Genomic DNA, 18,863 nt, shown 5'->3' with positions numbered 1-18,863 from the left:
TCTCTGGGGGTTGGAGAGCTGCCTTTCAGCTCCTCACAGGGAGGTGGAGCCACTTTCCCCTGTGGGGAACAGCACAATGCATGCTGGGAGTCAGAAGCAGGATATTGGCCAGTCCTCATTATTGGCCAGGAAATCTTTGATCCCTGAAAGCGCGTTTCCTCAATTCTCCATCTGCACGGTCTTCCAGCAGTGCCAATGCATCCAGCCAGCAGCATTACGCACGAGTGTGTTTGACTGTTCGCAGCAATTAAAGTGATTGCTGCTCACCTGGTCACAATAATCTGTGAAACACGTCACCCTGGTGATCATTGGAGAGAGGAACAGAAAGGTAGAAAACCCAGAGAAGATGTTAGCAGACTTTCATTTAAGATTTAAGATGGCTTATGGGCATTTACATTTATCTGAAATGTCCCAGATGGATTTAAGAGTCACCAGCAGCAGAATGAATAATACTGAGGTTTTAATGCTTCTGATCAAGATGATCTATGATTAAAGTCTGATATGGAGTGAAAGTGAACGTCTGAGAGGAATCCTCATGCAGGTTGGCTGTAATTCACCACTTCACCATCTGCGTCTCCAGTTTCCCCGTCTCCAAAATGAGCGTACGCCTGGGTCAGAGCTGGCATGAGGACCACACATTTTCCCCTCAAGTTCATTTTTAGAGATCCTAACTTCTGGTGGAAAGTGGCGTACGCACATTTCAGCTCCATTTAGTGTCAGCAAGCTTTCTAAATGACAGCCCTGCTGAGTTCAGCTCATCACCTCTGTCAGCTCCACCAGCAGCTCCATCAATACAAACTCAGCTTCTGCAACCAAATTATTCAAGTTTCACAGAAAACAAACAAGTCAGCAGCAACTGTGGAGCAAATATGAACAAACGGAGATTAATGTAGATAAATGAACTATTTTAATGATTCCACAGCCATAAAAACATGATGTGATGGAGAGTATTTCATGTAAACTAACTTTAGGAGCTGAAGCTCCCAGAAGCAGAACCTGGTACTGTGACATGTTGTGTTTGAGTGTTTTAGTCAGTAGAATCCTTGCAGAGCTTCTAAAAGTGCTGAAGCATCAATCAGGGATTATAGATTTGTTCCTGTCACACAGATTCCAGGAGCTGAAATTCACTTTTCTAAACTGGCTTGAATCCCCTCTGCGCCGCTTCACATGAGGGGCATTTATACACACTGGGGGTCCCAATGCTGTCCGCTTCTGACCTGAGATCAGGGCTCAGACTCAGTTACACAGAAAGACAACATTAAAAACTGGCTCCAAGTCCAGAAACAAACTCAGCAAAGATTTATTACAACAGATCCTGTAGAAAATGGAGAAAAACTGACCTGATGAAGGTTTAAAGAGATTAAAAACCTTCAAATAAATGAAACATCACTATTTTATTTCTTCTCTCTTCCTCTTCCTCAGTTCTGGATAAAAGCTGCAACTCTAAACTGAAATTCAGCTCATTGTTTCATGTTTTCTGCTGATTATTAAATAAATCCTGGCAGGAAGTTAGAAAAAGAAAGAAACTTTAAGTGGAGCAAAGCAGTGAAGAAGAAAGCAGACTTTACCATGAAGATCCTCAGTGTGGATCAGTAGAATATCAGCCAGATGTCTGCATTTTAGTGTCAACACAACTGTCACATCACAAATATCAGAACTAAAACATGGAGTCTGACCTCAGTGTCTGTAGTTTGCAGAGGGGAGTCTGGAGGAAACCACAGAGCTCCTTCACTCCACAATCTTTAAGGTCATTGGAGCTCAGGCTCAGTAGTGTCAGATGGGACGGGTTGGACTTCAGCGCCGATACCAGATGATCACAGCTGATCTTTGACAACCTGCAGCCCCACAATCTGAATAAAGAATCAAAGATGTGAGCTGAAGCTACCAGGATGCAGGTTAAAACTGAAACATGAACAAATAAATAATAAAATGTAGAAAATGAATGTCCCTGAATGTAGAAGTCCCAGAAACACAACGAACTGATGTCTGATATGTGATCCAGTAGAACTGATTTAAAGCGTTAAAGCCAGCAGAACCAGAACATGTTATCATGACGTTTGAAGGTCAAGATCAAGGTGTGATTCTCAGCAGTGGCGGCTGGTGATGAAGATGTTCTGGGGTTAGGGTTGGGGGGGCACTAGAGCTTGGAGATTACCAGCCAACAATAAACTCTACATGAACATAAATCCATCTGTGGTAATGCGCCTTGTAGGCCTGACCACTTAAGGGACAGGGTTTTTATTGGCTGCATGCACTGGCAGTCAGGCCATAAAAGCACTGTCTTGGTTGCTTTTTCCCCTGTTCAACTTCTCAGAAGGGCCTGCCCCCCGGCATTCACTTCCGTGTTTGTCTGCAGCCCACAGCAGTACGGACCCGTGCGGAGACATGTGCGGACCAAGGAGCCACACCACGTCTCAACGGCTGCGATGATTGCTTCTCCTGCTTCTCTCTGCACGGCTTGCATGCTGTTTTAGTGCTTTGAATGACGCTGCCGTTTTGTCCTGTCTGTGTGCATACGGGAATGCTTGCGTGCTGATAGCACGTACGCTTGTGCCGTTGTCGTGGTTACGCATGGCGCCGGATAGTATGGCGTAGTGCCGTATTGATGTGTGTTTTAGCCAAGTGTGTTTTATATTGAGAAGCAATCGTTTTATTTACAAACTTTAGCACTAAACACTGGAATAATGAGGCACAGACTAAATCACCATTTGACACAAGTTATAAAGTGTTAACATCCCCCCTTTATTTAGGAAAATAAAAAGGTGAATAAAATAAATGTGCTTTAGGACCTTTAAATAAAGAGAAGTAACAAGCACTTCTCTGCATACAACAGCAAAATAAAAACCCTCAGGGTGTCAATCTGAGATCCCAGTTAAATAATATTTGCTTAAATGCTTATTAATTAAAGCTAAAGGTGGTAAAACCCAAGCTAACCCTACGTTGCAGGTCTGTTTCTATGCTTGTGAACATGGAGCCCAAACTCAGTGGTTGCTTCTCTCAAAGAGCAAATATTAAACTGAAAAGGAACCTTGGTCAAGATGAATAATAATGCTAACAGAAACACTCTGCTCTGTGACTACTGAAAGGGACAGAGCCAACGAGACCCGATGGACTCCTTTCCTGGCCTTATCCTGGATCCTGGTTTCCTGGACCAAAGTGGACCTCTGCTCTCCAGCCTGGACCCACAGAAGATGGTTTTATTCACCATGGACCAGAAAACTGTTTATGGAGTCTGTTCTAAAGTAATGACTCAAAGACACCTCCAGAACCACGCAGTCTGTCTATGGACTGATAAACTTGCTGGTAGAGCACCCCAGTGGAGGACTTTATACAAGCCTCCAATTAAAAAGAGAACTGCTGATCTCCAATGGAGGATTTTACATGGTGCCATCGCCACAAACTCGTTTTTATCCGTTATTAATCGGGCTGTTTTAAACGAGTGTCCTTTCTGCAGTCTGTCTGAAAATGTTTTTCATGTTTTTATGGACTGCATCAGACTAAAGATCGTTTTTAGCCTTTTAACAAATCTTTTTAGTCTTTTTGGCACAGTTTTTACAACTTCTTTATTTATTGGAGGAGTGTGTCAAAATAAAAGTAATAAGCCAAACCAGACTTTTAAACTTTTTAATCAGTGAGGCAAAGATGGCCATTTATTTGTCCCGTAGAGACAGACTGCAGGGGGGACCTCACCTTGATGCTGTGGCTCTGTGGAAGTGCAACGTTAAAGCCAGAATTAGGCTGGAGTTTCACTTCTACAGAGTTATGCAGAACATGGAGGATTTTATGCAGTTACAGCTATTGATTCATAATCATGCCCTATTAATTCCACGTTATATCTTATACCATCTTTCACAAAAGTTACCACCCCCCACCACCACCTTGTCTTTCCTTTCTATCATTCCTAATAGTTGTATATCCAGGAATTACAAAATCTAATTAGGGCTTAAGCCAAGTTTCCTGAATGCAAATCAGATGAGGCTTAATTACCAAATCAGAAATGTATTTCTTAAACTCTAGACCATTACTAATGAGACTTCTTGCATTCCACTGGAATATAACTAACATAAAGAAGGGCCACCACTGCATGATTGAGGCAGAGAAGATTGTGTCTCGTTCAGTTTTTCCTTAATTGATTCCCAGCTAGCATTCTTAAAATCAAGATACTTTTGGGCTGCCTTCACAAATATAGATTTTTTTCTGTTTTCCTTTGAGCAGTGTAATTTATAACCTCCACCATGAATAAACCAAATCTTCTTTCTTCATGAGTAGAGTGTCATCTTTAATCTTGTTGCATTCCAGACAATTAGAACTTCCTTCTTCTACCCCTGTCACTTTCTTTGGCTGCATCATTGGTGGAACAGGCACTTTTATAGCTGCCTCTGCATCAGTGATCCCAGTAGTGATTTTAACTTTCTGTACTTCCACAGCTCTTTTACTAGCTACACATCCCCTGAAACCTGAACTATGTCCACCTCCACCATTACAACATCTCAAAGGAGCTCCTTCCTCACATTTCTCATACTCATCTTCCCCAGCACATCTCCCACACTTCTGTTTCCCCTTGCGTTCTGCCACCACATGTCCAAATCTTTGACATTTAAAGCACCACAGTGGTGGAGGAATAAATGGTTTAACATCATAACTCATATATCCCACAAACACTTTGTCTGCTAGAGTTTTCTCTTGAAACTTTAGCATGATAGAAAAACTATCACTCTTTTCTCCATTTTTGTTTCTTTTCAACCGTTTGACTTCAACTACTTTCCCTCCTGATAAATTAGATTTAATGTCATCAACTGGCACATCAGGAGAAATACCTGAAAAAACTCTGCACACATATTTCCTGTTATCTAACATTCTCCCCCTCACATTCTCACCTAGGACTTTTTATATTCAGGGCCCTTTCTTTTTGTTTAACATCATTACAAATGATCAGCAAAGGTCCTTCCCTTAACCCCCCTAGGGCCAAAACCGTATTTTTCAGAGCGGGCAGGCGTAACGCGACCTTCCAGGCCGTACGGCCCCAATGCCAAGCGACACACGGCGGCAGGCGGACGCTCGCCACGGCCGGGACGGGCATCTTAAAAAAAACGCCAGGCGGGCCGGCCAGCGGCCGACCGGACCAACGGCCGCAGCGGCGCAGCCGGCGTCCCGCCGCCGCGTACGCCGGCCCCGTGGTGGCCCCCCAAAGCGAAGCCCCTCTCGGCTCGCAGCGCGGGCTCCATCCACAGTGTGGCGCCCGTGGGAACGGTCGCGAGGCGTACCGGTCCCACGCGGGAGGGGAAAAGCTGGAAAGGTTCAGGCATTGGCCGAGCCCGCGCGTCCATCGAAGCGGCGCGTTTTGGGAGGGGCCATATGGCTGGAAACTGGGACCAGCCGTACAGGACACATAAACTCCCATTGCCCCTGGCGTCCAGCCTTCAGCGCCACCAACCTGTCGGAGAGGGGATGGCGCCCGTCGCGGCGTCGGGCGGGAGGGGAAAAACAGGAAAGGTTCGCCTATTGGCCGAAGCCGCGCGTCCCTCGAATTGGCGCGTTTTGGGAGGGGCCAGGCGGCCGGAAACTGGGACCAGCCGTACAGGACCTATAGACTCCCATTGCCTCTGGCATCCGGCCTTCGGCGCCACCAACCTGTCGGAGAGGGGATGGCACCAGAGTGGCAGGGGGCGGGAGGGGAAAAATGGGAAAGGTTCGCCCATTGGCCGAGCCCGCGCGTCAATCAAAGTGGCGTGTTTTGGGAGGGGCCATGGCGTACGGAATGAGGAAGATGAGGGAAGGCATGGGACTTTTCAAGCTGGTGAAACACAGAACAGTACAACAGACACATTTTAGAACTTCAGCACTCTCGTACACTCCCAGATCCACCGTACCATATGTCACCAGTTTGTAAAAGTTTGTAACAGTGGCAGACCAAATGCAGAACTTCGTAAAACAATGATTATATTTAATAATAAATAATTTAAAATAATTCCCAACATCGGCCCATCACCTACCGCGATATGTACATTTTATAGGTACGTCACATACCGCGATATGTACATTTTATAGGTACGTCACATACCGCGATATGTACATTTAGGACCTAAAGAAAAAATGCCATTTTTTAAAATGTAATGTTCAAATTATTATTAAATATGTTTTCAAATTTTCCTTCCAGAGTCCTATTAGGAATTAGAAGAATATATCAGTCCCAGATATATATTTACTTTAATGTTGTAAATGAGAATCTGATGGCTGAGGTGGGATTTGAACCCTCCTCTATGTGGAAGGCAATGTTTTAACCCACTCTGCTACACCCCTTAGTCCCTATATATAGGGAGTAGAGAGCCGTTTTATACTTCAGTGTTGCCTGTACAGCCTCCCTCCTTCCAAACACCTTGGCCCCTCCTAAACACGCATAATTAAATAAGCTACAGTCCATAGTTGTGGTCGTGTAGTGCAGTTTCAGACACATTGGCGCTATGCTGGGTGAGCAAATAAGCAATTAACAAATGGAACCAGGCCCGTACAGGATCGCTCCTTCCGTACGCCTAATTTTTTCCATAGTAAGGTCAAAAAACAGGTACTGCAAGACATAGGAGGGGGATACGCGTTCTCAAATGGGCTTGTTTCGATCGTCTCAGTTTACTCTTTCGTTTGGTACCAAGTTTGTGAGCCTACGTTGCTCCTATGCCGAACGATGGCACAAAACACACTGCTTTCTAGGCGGCTCCAATTAAGGCCTCTTTATGATCTAAAACCAGCTGCTGGCAGACAAAAGAAAGAGCTACATTGGCTCGAGTGGGCTTGTTTTGATCGTCTCCATCTACGCTTTCGTTTGGTAACGAGTTTGTGAGCCTACGTTGGTCCTATGCCGAACAGCGGCACAATACACACTGCTTCTAAGAAGCAAACCAGACTTTTAAACTTTTTAATCAGTGAGGCAAAGATGGCCATTTATTTGTCCCGTAGAGACAGACTGCAGGGGGGACCTCACCTTGATGCTGTGGCTCTGTGGAAGTGCAACGTTAAAGCCAGAATTAGGCTGGAGTTTCACTTCCACAGAGTCATGCAGAACATGGAGGATTTTATGCAGTTACAGCTATTGATTCATAATCATGCCCTATTAAACAGGAAAGGTTCGCCTATTGGCCGAAGCCGCGCGTCCCTCGAATTGGCGCGTTTTGGGAGGGGCCAGGCGGCCGGAAACTGGGACCAGCCGTACAGGACCTATAGACTCCCATTGCCTCTGGCATCCGGCCTTCGGCGCCACCAACCTGTCGGAGAGGGGATGGCACCAGAGTGGCAGGGGGCGGGAGGGGAAAAACGGGAAAGGTTCGCCCATTGGCCGAGCCCGCACGTCAATCAAAGTGGCGTGTTTTGGGAGGGGCCATGGCGTACGGAATGAGGAAGATGAGGGAAGGCATGGGACTTTTCAAGCTGGTGAAACACAGAACAGTACAACAGACACATTTTAGAACTTCAGCACTCTCGTACACTCCCAGATCCACCGTACCATATGTCACCAGTTTGTAAAAGTTTGTAACAGTGGCAGACCAAATGCAGAACTTCGTAAAACAATGATTATATTTAATAATAAATAATTTAAAATAATTCCCAACATCGGCCCATCACCTACCGCGATATGTACATTTTATAGGTACGTCACATACCGCGATACGTACATTTTATAGGTACGTCACATGCCGCGATATGTACATTTAGGACCTAAAGAAAAAATGCCATTTTTTAAAATGTAATGTTCAAATTATTATTAAATATGTTTTCAAATTTTCCTTCCAGAGTCCTATTAGGAATTAGAAGAATATATCAGTCCCAGATATATATTTACTTTAATGTTGTAAATGAGAATCTGATGGCTGAGGTGGGATTTGAACCCTCCTCTATGTGGAAGGCAATGTTTTAACCCACTCTGCTACACCCCTTAGCCCCTATATATAGGGAGTAGAGAGCCGTTTTATACTTCAATGTTGCCTGTACAGCCTCCCTCCTTCCAAACACCTTGGCCCCTCCTAAACACGCATAATTAAATAAGCTACAGTCCATAGTTGTGGTCGTGTAGTGCAGTTTCAGACACGTTGGCGCTATGCTGGGTGAGCAAATAAGCAATTAACAAATGGAACCAGGCCCGTACAGGATCGCTCCTTCCGTACGCCTAATTTTTTCCATAGTAAGGTCAAAAAACAGGTACTGCAAGACATAGGAGGGGGATACGCGTTCTCAAATGGGCTTGTTTCGATCGTCTCAGTTTACTCTTTCGTTTGGTACCAAGTTTGTGAGCCTACGTTGCTCCTATGCCGAACGATGGCACAAAACACTGCTTTCTAGGCGGCTCCGATTAAGGCCGGATTAAGATCAAACACCAGCTGCTGGCAGACAAAAGAAGTAGCAACATGGACTTGAGTGGGCTTGTTTCGATCGACTCGATTTACTCTTTTGTTTGGAACCAAGTTTGTGACGTTACGATGCTCCTATGCCAAACAGTGGCATATAACACTGCTTTCTAGAGGCCCTGATTAAGGCCTCATTAAGGTCAAAAACCAGCTGCTGGCACAAAACACACTGCTTTCTAGGCAGCTCCGATTAAGGCCTCTTTATGATCTAAAACCAGCTGCTGGCAGACAAAAGAAAGAGCTACATTGGCTCGAGTGGGCTTGTTTTGATCGTCTCCATCTACGCTTTCGTTTGGTAACGAGTTTGTGAGCCTACGTTGGTCCTATGCCGAACAGTGGCACAAAACACACTGCTTCTAAGAAGCAGTGTGTTTTGTGCATCTCTTTTTCATACTTCAAACGTGTGCCATTCGCAGACGCAAGCACCCAGAGGCACAAAAATCACAGACGGCGGTTAAGTGGTGAGCTAGAACTCATATCTGAATTTTGGTTTTGCTGCGCATAAATAAACCTTTCTGCCTCAGCTTTTGAGACTCAAACACTATCTTGAGCCCTTAAGAAGTTGACTTTTTTTGGGGCAATCAGCTTTTGTTGTTTTTTTCACAGGAGGCTGATTTTAACATATTTTGTAGGTGACCTTATGAGTACCAGAACCTGTGATTTTGAACTCCCTGGATGGTTCCACATGGACACAGTAGGGGTCAAAAGGTGAAAATTAGCAACCTTTGATGGCACACAGCTCACACATGGTTTGTCTGTTCCAGCTCCAACTCGGCATACAGGAGCCTCTTTGAGGCATCTAACTAAAGGGCAAAGCTCACACCTGTATCCCCTTCCTATAGCTACTTCCTTTTAGCAATGAGATAAGCAGATGTGGTTAGTGGCATGTTGTAGAGCACTTCCAGGACATGATCATTTATAAGGTTGGTCCAAATCCATAAGCTGCAAAGGCCTAAATAATCACAAATCAAATATTGCCTGGCTGGTGGCATAGCTCCAGAAACAAAATGGGCCCAGAGTTCCACTCTTGGCCATATGCTGCAGTACCATTTCCCACCACTATTGGTGCTATTGATATTTGGACAGGCCTGTACACCATCCCCCCTTCTGTACACCTTGGCCCCTCCTAAACGCGCATAATTAAATAAGCCACGGTCTCGGCCAATAGCAAAAGTTTCCCCACTTTTCCCCTCCCGTCCGTAGTTGTGTTCGTGCAGTGTACTTTCCAAACCGTTGGTGGCGCTATGCCGGGTGGGCTTAGCCATTGTAAAGCAATTGAACCAGGCCCCTACAGCGTCCTTCCTTCCGTACACCTTGCCCCCTCCTAAACGCGCATAATTAAATAAGCCACGGTCTTGGCCAATAGCAGAAGCTTCCCCATTTTTCCCCTCCCGCCCGTAGTTAAGTTCGTGCAGTGCACTTTCTGACACGTTGGTGGCGCTATGCTGGGTGGGCTTATAAGCCATTGTAAAGCAATGGAACCAGGCCCGTACAGCGTCCTTCCTTCCGTACATCTTGCCCCCTCCTAAACACGCATAATTAAATAAGCCACGGTCTTGGCCAATAGCAGAAGCGTCCCCATTTTTCCCCTCCCGCCCGTAGTTAAGTTCGTGCAGTGCACTTTGCGACACATTGGTGGCGCTATCCAGGGTGGGCTAATAAGCCATTGTAACCAGGCCTGTACAGCCAATCCTCCTTTCGTACACGCCCTCCGACCCCGACCCCCCCCTGATTTGAAAAATTGAGAAGAGAGCGCCACCACATGGTGCACGGAAGCCAGCACGTCAGCAGTCAGCAGTAACGGACACACGCAACCACTTTATGTCTCGTTCTGTATGTACACTATTCAGAAGAATGGCAGCCGTACAGAAGAAGACCGAGTTTTGTACAAGTTTCCCCTAACACTTTAACATTTCTCACTTTTCCAACCAGCGAGTTCATTTCTTAAGTTTGATCAGATTCCACTTACCAAAGGACACACCCTCTTTGACCGTTTAAGACTATTTTAAACTGTGTCATCAAAACTGTTTCTCCTTCATCCTCAGAAACAGACCATTTTGTTTGTTGTCTTGATTTTTTGCCTTTGTGTTTAGCTTATTGAGTTTACCATACTCCTTCATTTGGTCCCCGGTAAGATGACGATGTGGGCACACGTATTTTTCTGAGCTCCATCTACGCAGCCCTCAAGCAGCTACTTAAACTGGCCTTTACACATCATTTCATCCACAAGGTAAACCCCAACATCCACGTTTTACAGTAAGGGGAAAAATAAGAGTTTTATAAAAGATGTCGGCTGTTGATAAAGATTTTTGTGGAGGAAACCTGAACAAATCGAGATTAATGCAGATAAATGAACTATTTTAATGATTCCATAAAAACGTGATGTCATGGAGAATATTTCATGTAAACTGACTTTAGGAGCTGAAGCTCCCAGAAGCAGAACCTGGTACTGTGACATGTTGTGTCTGAGTGTTTTAGTCAGTAGAATCCTTGCAGAGCTTCTAAAAGTGCTGAAGCATCAATCAGGGATTATAGATTTGTTCTGTCAGACAGATTCCAGGAGCTGAAATTCACTTTTCTAAACTGGCTTGAATCCCCTCTGAGCCGCTTCACATGAGGGGCATTTATACACACTGGGGGTCCCAATGCTGTCCGCTTCAGACCTGAGATCAGGGCTCAGACTCAGTTACACAGAGAGACAACATTAAAAACTGGCTCCAAGTCCAGGAACAAACTCAGGAAAGATTTATTACAATAGAAGATCTGAACTTTGTTTTTCAGCTGAATTACATCCACTTATTCAATTATTTTAAAATCATCCTGTAGGAAATGGAGGAAAACTGACCTGATGAAGGTTTAAAGAGATTAAAAACCTTCAACTAAATGAAACATCACTATTTTATTTCTTCTCTCTTCCTCTTCCTCAGTTCTGGATAAAAGCTGCAACTCTAAACTGAAATTCAGCTCATTGTTTCATGTTTTCTGCTGATTATTAAATAAATCCTGGCAGGAAGTTAGAAAAAGAAATAAACTTTAAGTGGAGCAAAGCAGTGAAGAAGTAAGCAGACTTTACCATGAAGATCCTCAGTGTGGATCAGTAGAATATCAGCCAGATGTCTGCAGTTTAGTGTCAACACAACTTTTACATCACAAATATCAGAACTAAAACATGGAGTCTTACATCAGTGTCTGTAGTTTGCAGAGGGGAGTCTGGAGGAAACCACAGAGCTCCTTCACTCCACAATCTTTCAGGTCGTTGTCACTCAGGTTCAGTTCTGTCAGATGGGACGGGTTGGACTTCAGTGCCGATGTCAGATGATCACAGCTGATCTCTGACAAACTGCAGTCTAACAATCTGAATAAAGAATCAAAGATGTGAGCTGAAGCTACCAGGATGCAGGTTAAAAATGAAACATGAACAAATAAATGATAAAATGTAGAAAATGAATGTCCCTGAAAGTAAAACTCCCAGAAACCTGATGAACTGATGTCTGATATGTGATCCAGTAGAACTGATTTAAAGAGTTAAAGCCAGCAGAACCAGAACATGTTATCATGCGTGAAGGTCAAGATCAAGGTGTGATTCTCAGCAGTGGCGGCTGGTGATGAAGATGTTCTGGGGTTAGGGTTGGGAGGGGGCACTAGAGCTTGGAGATTACCAGCCAAACATAAACTCTACTTGAACATAAATCCATCCATGATTACTTGCTGCTGCTGGATATTTAAGTCTGATGGCTCTGGCGTCTGTTTAAAATGCTGCTGTCTTCTAGTCTGGGTCAGGGTTCTGGTAGAACAGTGTTTCTCAGAGCCAGAATGTTCTAAACATGGATCATTTAACAGAGTTTGAGCTCACATTGTTCTGGATTCATCTTCAAGCTAAACCAGTAGCATGCATGGAGGCTTTTCTCTAAGGAAACATGGCATATGTTTAAAGTTCTGCTCCTTCAGTCCCTGATCACTGAACATTGGTCCCATGTTCTGCTGCTGGGCTCACATGTTCTCCATCATACTGGCTCGGTTGTTCTCAGTGGGTCTCTGTGTGTCTGGTGGCTCATTGTGAGAACTAAAACCTACCATGAGGAGACTTTCTCCACCTGCGGCCCTCAGCTGTGGATCAGCCTGCCTGAAGACCTGAGGGCAGCTCAGAGCTTTGGACTAAGTAATAATCATCTGCATTTTTCAGCACATCTTTGGAAACCAATGAAATGTGTCCTCTGCATTTAACCCGTCCCACAGGGAGCAGTGGGTTGCCACTGGGTGGCGCCCCGGAGCATTCTGGCTCTAAGGCTCTTGCTCAGGGACCCAGGGTAGGAGCCTGCGGGATTTGAACCAGCAAACTTTCAGTGTAAACGTGAACTACAGATCTATGCATGGTATTAGGTTTTAGCACTAAACACTGAACACTGGAATAATGAGGCACAGACTAAATCACCATTTGACACATGTTATAAAGTGTTAACATCCCCCCCTTTATTTAGGAAAATAAAAAGGTGAATAAAATAAATGTACTTTAGAACCTTTAAATAAAGACACGTAACAAGCACTTCTCTGCATACAACAGCAAAATAAAACCCCTTAGGGTGTCAATCTGAGATCCCAGTTCAATAATATTTGCTTAAATGCTTATTAATTAAAGCTAAAGCCGGTAAACTTGAGACTTTGCCGACATTGTAAATCCACATTTATTTGCCCAACCTTCCACTTTCAAAATGGCATCCTGCATCTTTTTTTTGAATATATCAGATTCTGACCCTCACACACAGAGCCCTATCATCTGAAAATAAAGATTTCCCTATACTACCATCTATCTCATCAGAAATGTAATTTATCATAATATTAAAAGAATTGGGCTACACACACTGCCTTGTGGGCTACCGTTTTCAACAATATATCTAGTAGAGAAAGCAGCCCCAACTCTAACTTCTATTTCTCTACTTTTCTTTGAAAAGAACAGAATAAATGTTTACTTTCAATAAAAGATGATATTCTGTTACAATTCTCTCCCCTGTTTTCCCTAATTGAGATGTCAGAGCTATAGGCCTATAGTTTGAAGGCTCTGCTGCAATTTTACCTGCTTCAACACAGGAATTATAACTGACTGTTTCCATGCTGCAGGAATAATTCCCGTCTTCCTAATCAGATTTAACAGTTTTAAAATAACAGTCAGAGATCTATCATTTAAATGTAAACTGCATCTTTTCCTGGTGTCTTTCTAACTAGAGCTTGTGTGTCTTTGCCCTGGATGAGCAGAGGCGTCCACTCCTAGAGGAGGATCCTCCTTCAGGCTCAGGGAGAACCACAGCGGACACTGAGCGTTCTCTGGTGTGGAGAACAGGTCCATTGCTGGCCTGCAGAACCTGCTCCAGATCTGAGAGATCAGGTGGTGATGGAGGGTCCAGTCTCCCTCTGGACATGATGTGCGCTCCTCTGTTCAGGACAGCGGGGATGTAAACTGCTCTGATGGAGAGCAGATTGGTGCGTTTCCAGCACAGCAGCCATCTGACCACCTTCAGCAGCTGAGCTGAGCCACGCCCCCTTTATGCCGCTGCTGTGACCCTGTTGTCGGTGTGGATCAAAAGCTGCTGGTCCCGCAAAGAGGAGCAAAATGCTGAGTCAGCTTCAGAAGAATGGTAGGAGAAGGAGAAGGAGGATAGGAGGAGGAGGAAAGGAGAAGAGGAGGAAGAGAGAGGAGGTGCAGTGTGGAGCCTCTGCTGATTAGTCTGTGAGGAGGAGAGGAGGAGGAGGAGGACGAGGATGAGGAAGATGACTGAGGGAGAGAGAAGGAGGAGAAAAGGAGGATAGGAGGAAGAGAGAAGGAGGAGAGGAGAAGGAGAGGAGGACAGAAGGAGGACAGAAGGAGGAGAGGAGGAGGAGAGAGGAGGTGCAGTGTGGAGCGTCTGCTGATCATTCTGTGAGGTGGAGAGGTGGAGGAGAGGAGGAGGAGGGATGAAAGGATGAGAGAGGAGGAGGAGAGGGGGGGAGAGAGGGAGGAGGAGGAGAGAGGAGGTGCATCGTGGAGCCTCTGCTGATCAGTCTGAGGAGGAGAGGAGGAGGAGAGGGGGAGGAGATAAGGAGGAGAGAAGAAGGAGAGGATAAAGAAAAGGAGGATACGAGGAGGAGGAAAGAAGGGGGAGAGGAGGGGGAGAGAGGAGGTGCAGCATGGAGCCTCTGCTGATCAGTCTGTGAGGAGGAGAGGAGGAGGAAAGAAAGAGAAGAGATGGAGGAGAGAGGAGGAGGAGAGGAGGAGGAAAGAAAGAGAAGAGAGGGAGGAGAGAGGAGGTGCAGCGTGGAGCCTCTGCTGATCAGTCTGTGAGGAGAGAAGGAGGAGAGAGAGGGGAGAGAAGGAGGAAAGAAGGAGGAGAGAGGAGGTGAAGCATGGAGCCTCTGCTGATCAGTCTGACAGGAGGATAGGAGGAGGAGAGGAGGAGAGGAGGAGGAAAGCAGAGAGAGAGGAGGAGGAGAGGAGGAGAAGAGAAGGAGAAGATAAGGAAGAGAGAAGAAGGAGAGGAGGGCAGAAGGAGAAGAGGAGGAGGAGAGTTGGAGAGAGAATGGGGAGAGCAGGAGGAGACAGGAGGAAATAGGGAGGAGAGAGGCGAAGAGAAGGAGAAGATAAGGAGGAGAGAAAGAGGAGAGAGGAGAGGAGGAGAGGGAGAGAGAAGGAGGAGAGGGAGGAGAACAGGAGAACAGGAGAACAGGAGGAGGAGAGGAGGAGGCGGCTGATGGAGGAGTAGGAGGAGGCTGAAGGAGGAGGAAGCTGATGGAGGAGGAGTCTGGTGGAGGAGGAGGTGGCTGAAGGAGGAGGAGGCTGATGGTGGTGGAGGAGGAGGCTAATGGAGGATGAGGCTGAAGGAGGAGGAGCTGATGGAGGAGCAGAGGGAGGGTCCAGGAGGCGTGGAGCGCCTGAACTCCTGACGCTGGCCACAGTGGTCCAAGCAGCCGGCAGACCAGCGAGGCCCGGAGCGAGGCCTCACCAGGTCCTGAAGCTTCTCTGACTCCTCGGCGTTCTTCTGGATCTTCTCCAGCGCCGATTTAAAGTGAGGAGCCAACAGAGCATCCGGGCTGATGGGGCTCCCAGCACCTCCTTTTTCACATCCTGGGAGGAGGAGGATGGAGGAGAACAGCTGGAGCCAGATGTTCCTCTGGATCATGGTCTGCCAGGCAGAAATGGTCTGCAGACTAATAGAAATGATGATTCTTCAGTTTTTCTTTGGTTTCCTTCTTGGTGCTCAAACTTGTTGGCTTGTTGCTGAACGGTACCGCTGAGTCCAGTGAGTGTCTGCTGCAGTAGAGCTTTTTACTTTTCAATATTGTGGTGTAGTTTTAATAGCCACACTGCTGGCTCCTGGTTCTGGTTCTGTCTGATTGAGCTGTCAGACTGAAGAGGACGGTTCCTCTCTGAGCCGCACCAACAGAACAGCCGCTTCAGGACAAAGCTGAGCTGCTGGAACCTGCTGGTGCCGTCCATCCAACCATTTTCCACCAGTCTTATCCCTGCTGGGGTCCTGAGGGCTGCTGGTGTCTATCTGCAGCTGTCAGTGGCTGAGAGGCGGGCTTTACCTGGACAGCTAAGCAGCCTATCACAGGACAACACAGAGACAGACAGGACAACCAACCATTCACACACACACTCACACCTAAGGAGAATTTAGAGAGACCAGTTAAGCTAACAGTCATGTTTTAGGACTGTGGGAGGAAGCCGGAGTGCCCAGAGAGAACCCACACATGCACAGGGAGGACATGCAAACTGCTGGTGCCGTCGCTTTGATTTAGTTTACATTTTCTGTCTTTGTTCTTCTCAAACATTCATTTTTTTAGATAATGCTATTTTATTATGTTTATTTTACTTGTTTATGTGTATGAATGTGATCCTGGCACTACTCTGGAGGAACAAAAATGTATGTTTCATGTAAAGATGTGACAAAGAAATGAAAAATAAAGCTAAATTATCTGATCTTTCCCAAATCAAACTAAAACATCTCCATCAATAATTTACATTATTTGACTTATTTTCCTCATTTTTGTTTTTCAGTCCAAAGCATTTTAAGTGTTAAATGTTCAATATTGAAAATATCAAATAAGAAAATAAATAATTGACAAGGTAAAACATTTAGACAGCAGGTTGTCTGTAAAGAAAAAATGTCAGAACAAAATTATTGATTAAGTTTTAAAGTAGCAGTGAAGATAAAACCTACATCAGCTTCTTTACTTTACAGAATGGAGTCTCCAGGATCTCACAGAGGCGCTTCATCTCAGAGTCTCCAAAGGTTCTCCGTGCATTGTAGATCTGATCTATTTCCAGGTCAGTCAGGGAGGGGTTGGACTTCAGAGCTGAGGCCACAACTTCCCATTCAGTCAGTGAGAGCTCACAGCCCACTAGTCTGTGATGAGAGAAAGAATCAGATCAGTTGTAGTTAAATCAGACTAATAAACACTGATAAACAGACTAAAAGAGGATGACTAAACAGTGATGTCATCATCAGATGAACATCTGCTCTTCACATCAATGTCCTGTTTGACCCACACAGAGAATCTCTTCAGTCTCTTCAGGTCTTGGTTCTACTGCAGAGCTGCTGTGTCTCTGCTTTGGTTAAAAGCTTCATTTAACCACAAAGATGAAGAAAGATCATCTAGAGTAAAAACAACAGAACTGACTAAATCTATCTGGATGTCCATGGTAGCATTTGGCCGTCTCCTCTATGTAAATTATCACCAGATTATCTCTAGACATATGTGAGCCTAGTGATAATACACTATGGTTGTTTTGGCTTCATCTCACTTCCAAATCATCTCTACCTATACATACAAGTGACGCCTCTTCCTTTTACTGGAAGTGACCAAACTGGGTAAAATTACTGGTAATGTATCAAAAAGAAAACAGGAGGCTCCAGTTTTCATTTAGTAAAGAGAGTCATGACTTAATGTAACAGATAACGGCGTTACGTTACTTCCAATAGAACACAGTGTGTTACTACAACTGCATCAATAAAGCAGCTTTTCTTCAGAGCATGCTTTCCGCTGCAGGAGTTTACCAGTGGCTGACTTAGTTTAGCACTTTACTTCTTCAGTGGTATAATAGCTGAAGTAAATTCTACCTACTGCTGTCTGCAGTGGAGGGAGCCCTATTTCATTTACTACAATGTCAGTTTTACCTTGATATATTGCTGCAAGAGAAGATTTTGTTACAATTATTTATAGCTGGTTGCTGCTTGTTAATGTGCAATAATTATTAATTTAAAAACGTTTGGTTTATTTATTGTTTTATGATGAACATTGAGTATAACATTAATCATCATATCTACATAATTATATTAAAATTGATAGGTGTCTTGACTCTAGACTCACTTGTGCCACCACACACTAAAATGGTAGATTAGTGGACAATGTTTTCAGATTAATGCTCCATTCATTATTTATTCATTATTATGTATTTTATATGTGACCCTTGAACTCTGAATTCTTTTTAAAGTTCCACTAACAGGAAAGTGGTCCTAATGCTTTGACATGTTAGATCCCATAAAGTAAGTGAATAGCTCCTTTATCTAGTCAGTAGTGCTGGATGAGAACATTGTGGAGCAAAGGCCTCTTGTGTTTTAAAGCCAGACCTATCAGCTCTGAGCCACTCTGAGCATGAAAGCCAGTCACACCTGCAGATGGAAGCAAAGGAGAAGGCCGGCTCAGCTTCAGGTAAGCTCCACCTGCTACCAGGCTCTACTTTGCCCTCTTTCACAAGGCAGATTGTAACTGAGCATCATAGTTAAGATTATTCTCTAGTCTTACACTAAGGTCTGTAGCAGTTAGGGATGGTGTTAGCGCAGGCTAAATACTTTCAACATTAAGAAAGGAAGACAGACAACGTCTCTCTTTTAAGCTCAGAAAGCATAAAAGCCTTTTCTCTTTTATTTCTCTCTTTCTTCAACAACACTTACACATATATCTTCTCATCAGAGAACAGCACCCCCTAGCGGTGTGGAATAGGTAAGTTATGGTACAGAATACATTCAGTCAGTCATACACATATGTCAACACTCCCACTTATGAGTGACTTGTATCCTGTACACCTTTTTAACAATCAGGGTAAACAGAGTTGAACCAGCCTTTTACACCACATACAGAACTTAACATATTTTACAATCCCTCAGATGCTTACACCAAACATGACTTTGGAAAACTTCCTCAGTTTAACCTTTGAGACTGGTTTGGTCATAGTGTAACCTGGTTGTATTTCTTTTTTGTTATAATTACACAAAATGTTTTTATTTGGTTATTTGTATTGTTACTTACCTGACTGAAACACCTTTAGAAATTCTGTCACTATTTTAACCGTGTTACTTTAAGAGTGGAAGCCCCGCCTTTTGGTTCTTCTTCTGTGGTATTGTTTTTAAATAGTTTGCACCCCTTAGGCCCTCCCCTTTTGTCATGTTGTCCTGCGGGAGAGGTGTGTGCCATTTATTTTTCCTCTGAATATATCCA

At 44.6% G+C, this 18,863-nt stretch overlaps 1 protein-coding gene across 1 annotated transcript in view; it reads right to left on the bottom strand.

The window, feature by feature from the left end:
* Nucleotides 1–18,863, bottom strand: part of LOC105923023 (protein NLRC3-like) — a 32,346-nt gene that overhangs the window by 1,868 nt on the left and 11,615 nt on the right. The window contains exons 3-5 of the mRNA XM_036130825.1: nt 16,586–16,771; nt 11,575–11,748; nt 1,677–1,850 (exon numbers count right to left, since the gene is read on the bottom strand). Of these exons, the coding sequence (XP_035986718.1) occupies nt 1,677–1,850; nt 11,575–11,748; nt 16,586–16,771 (534 nt within the window). The remainder of the gene's footprint in view (nt 1–1,676; nt 1,851–11,574; nt 11,749–16,585; nt 16,772–18,863) is intronic.

Source organism: Fundulus heteroclitus, unplaced genomic scaffold (genome assembly GCF_011125445.2).
Source record: "Fundulus heteroclitus isolate FHET01 unplaced genomic scaffold, MU-UCD_Fhet_4.1 scaffold_386, whole genome shotgun sequence".
Classification (NCBI taxonomy): domain Eukaryota; kingdom Metazoa; phylum Chordata; class Actinopteri; order Cyprinodontiformes; family Fundulidae; genus Fundulus; species Fundulus heteroclitus.
This window is presented reverse-complemented; position numbering and strand designations above follow the sequence as displayed.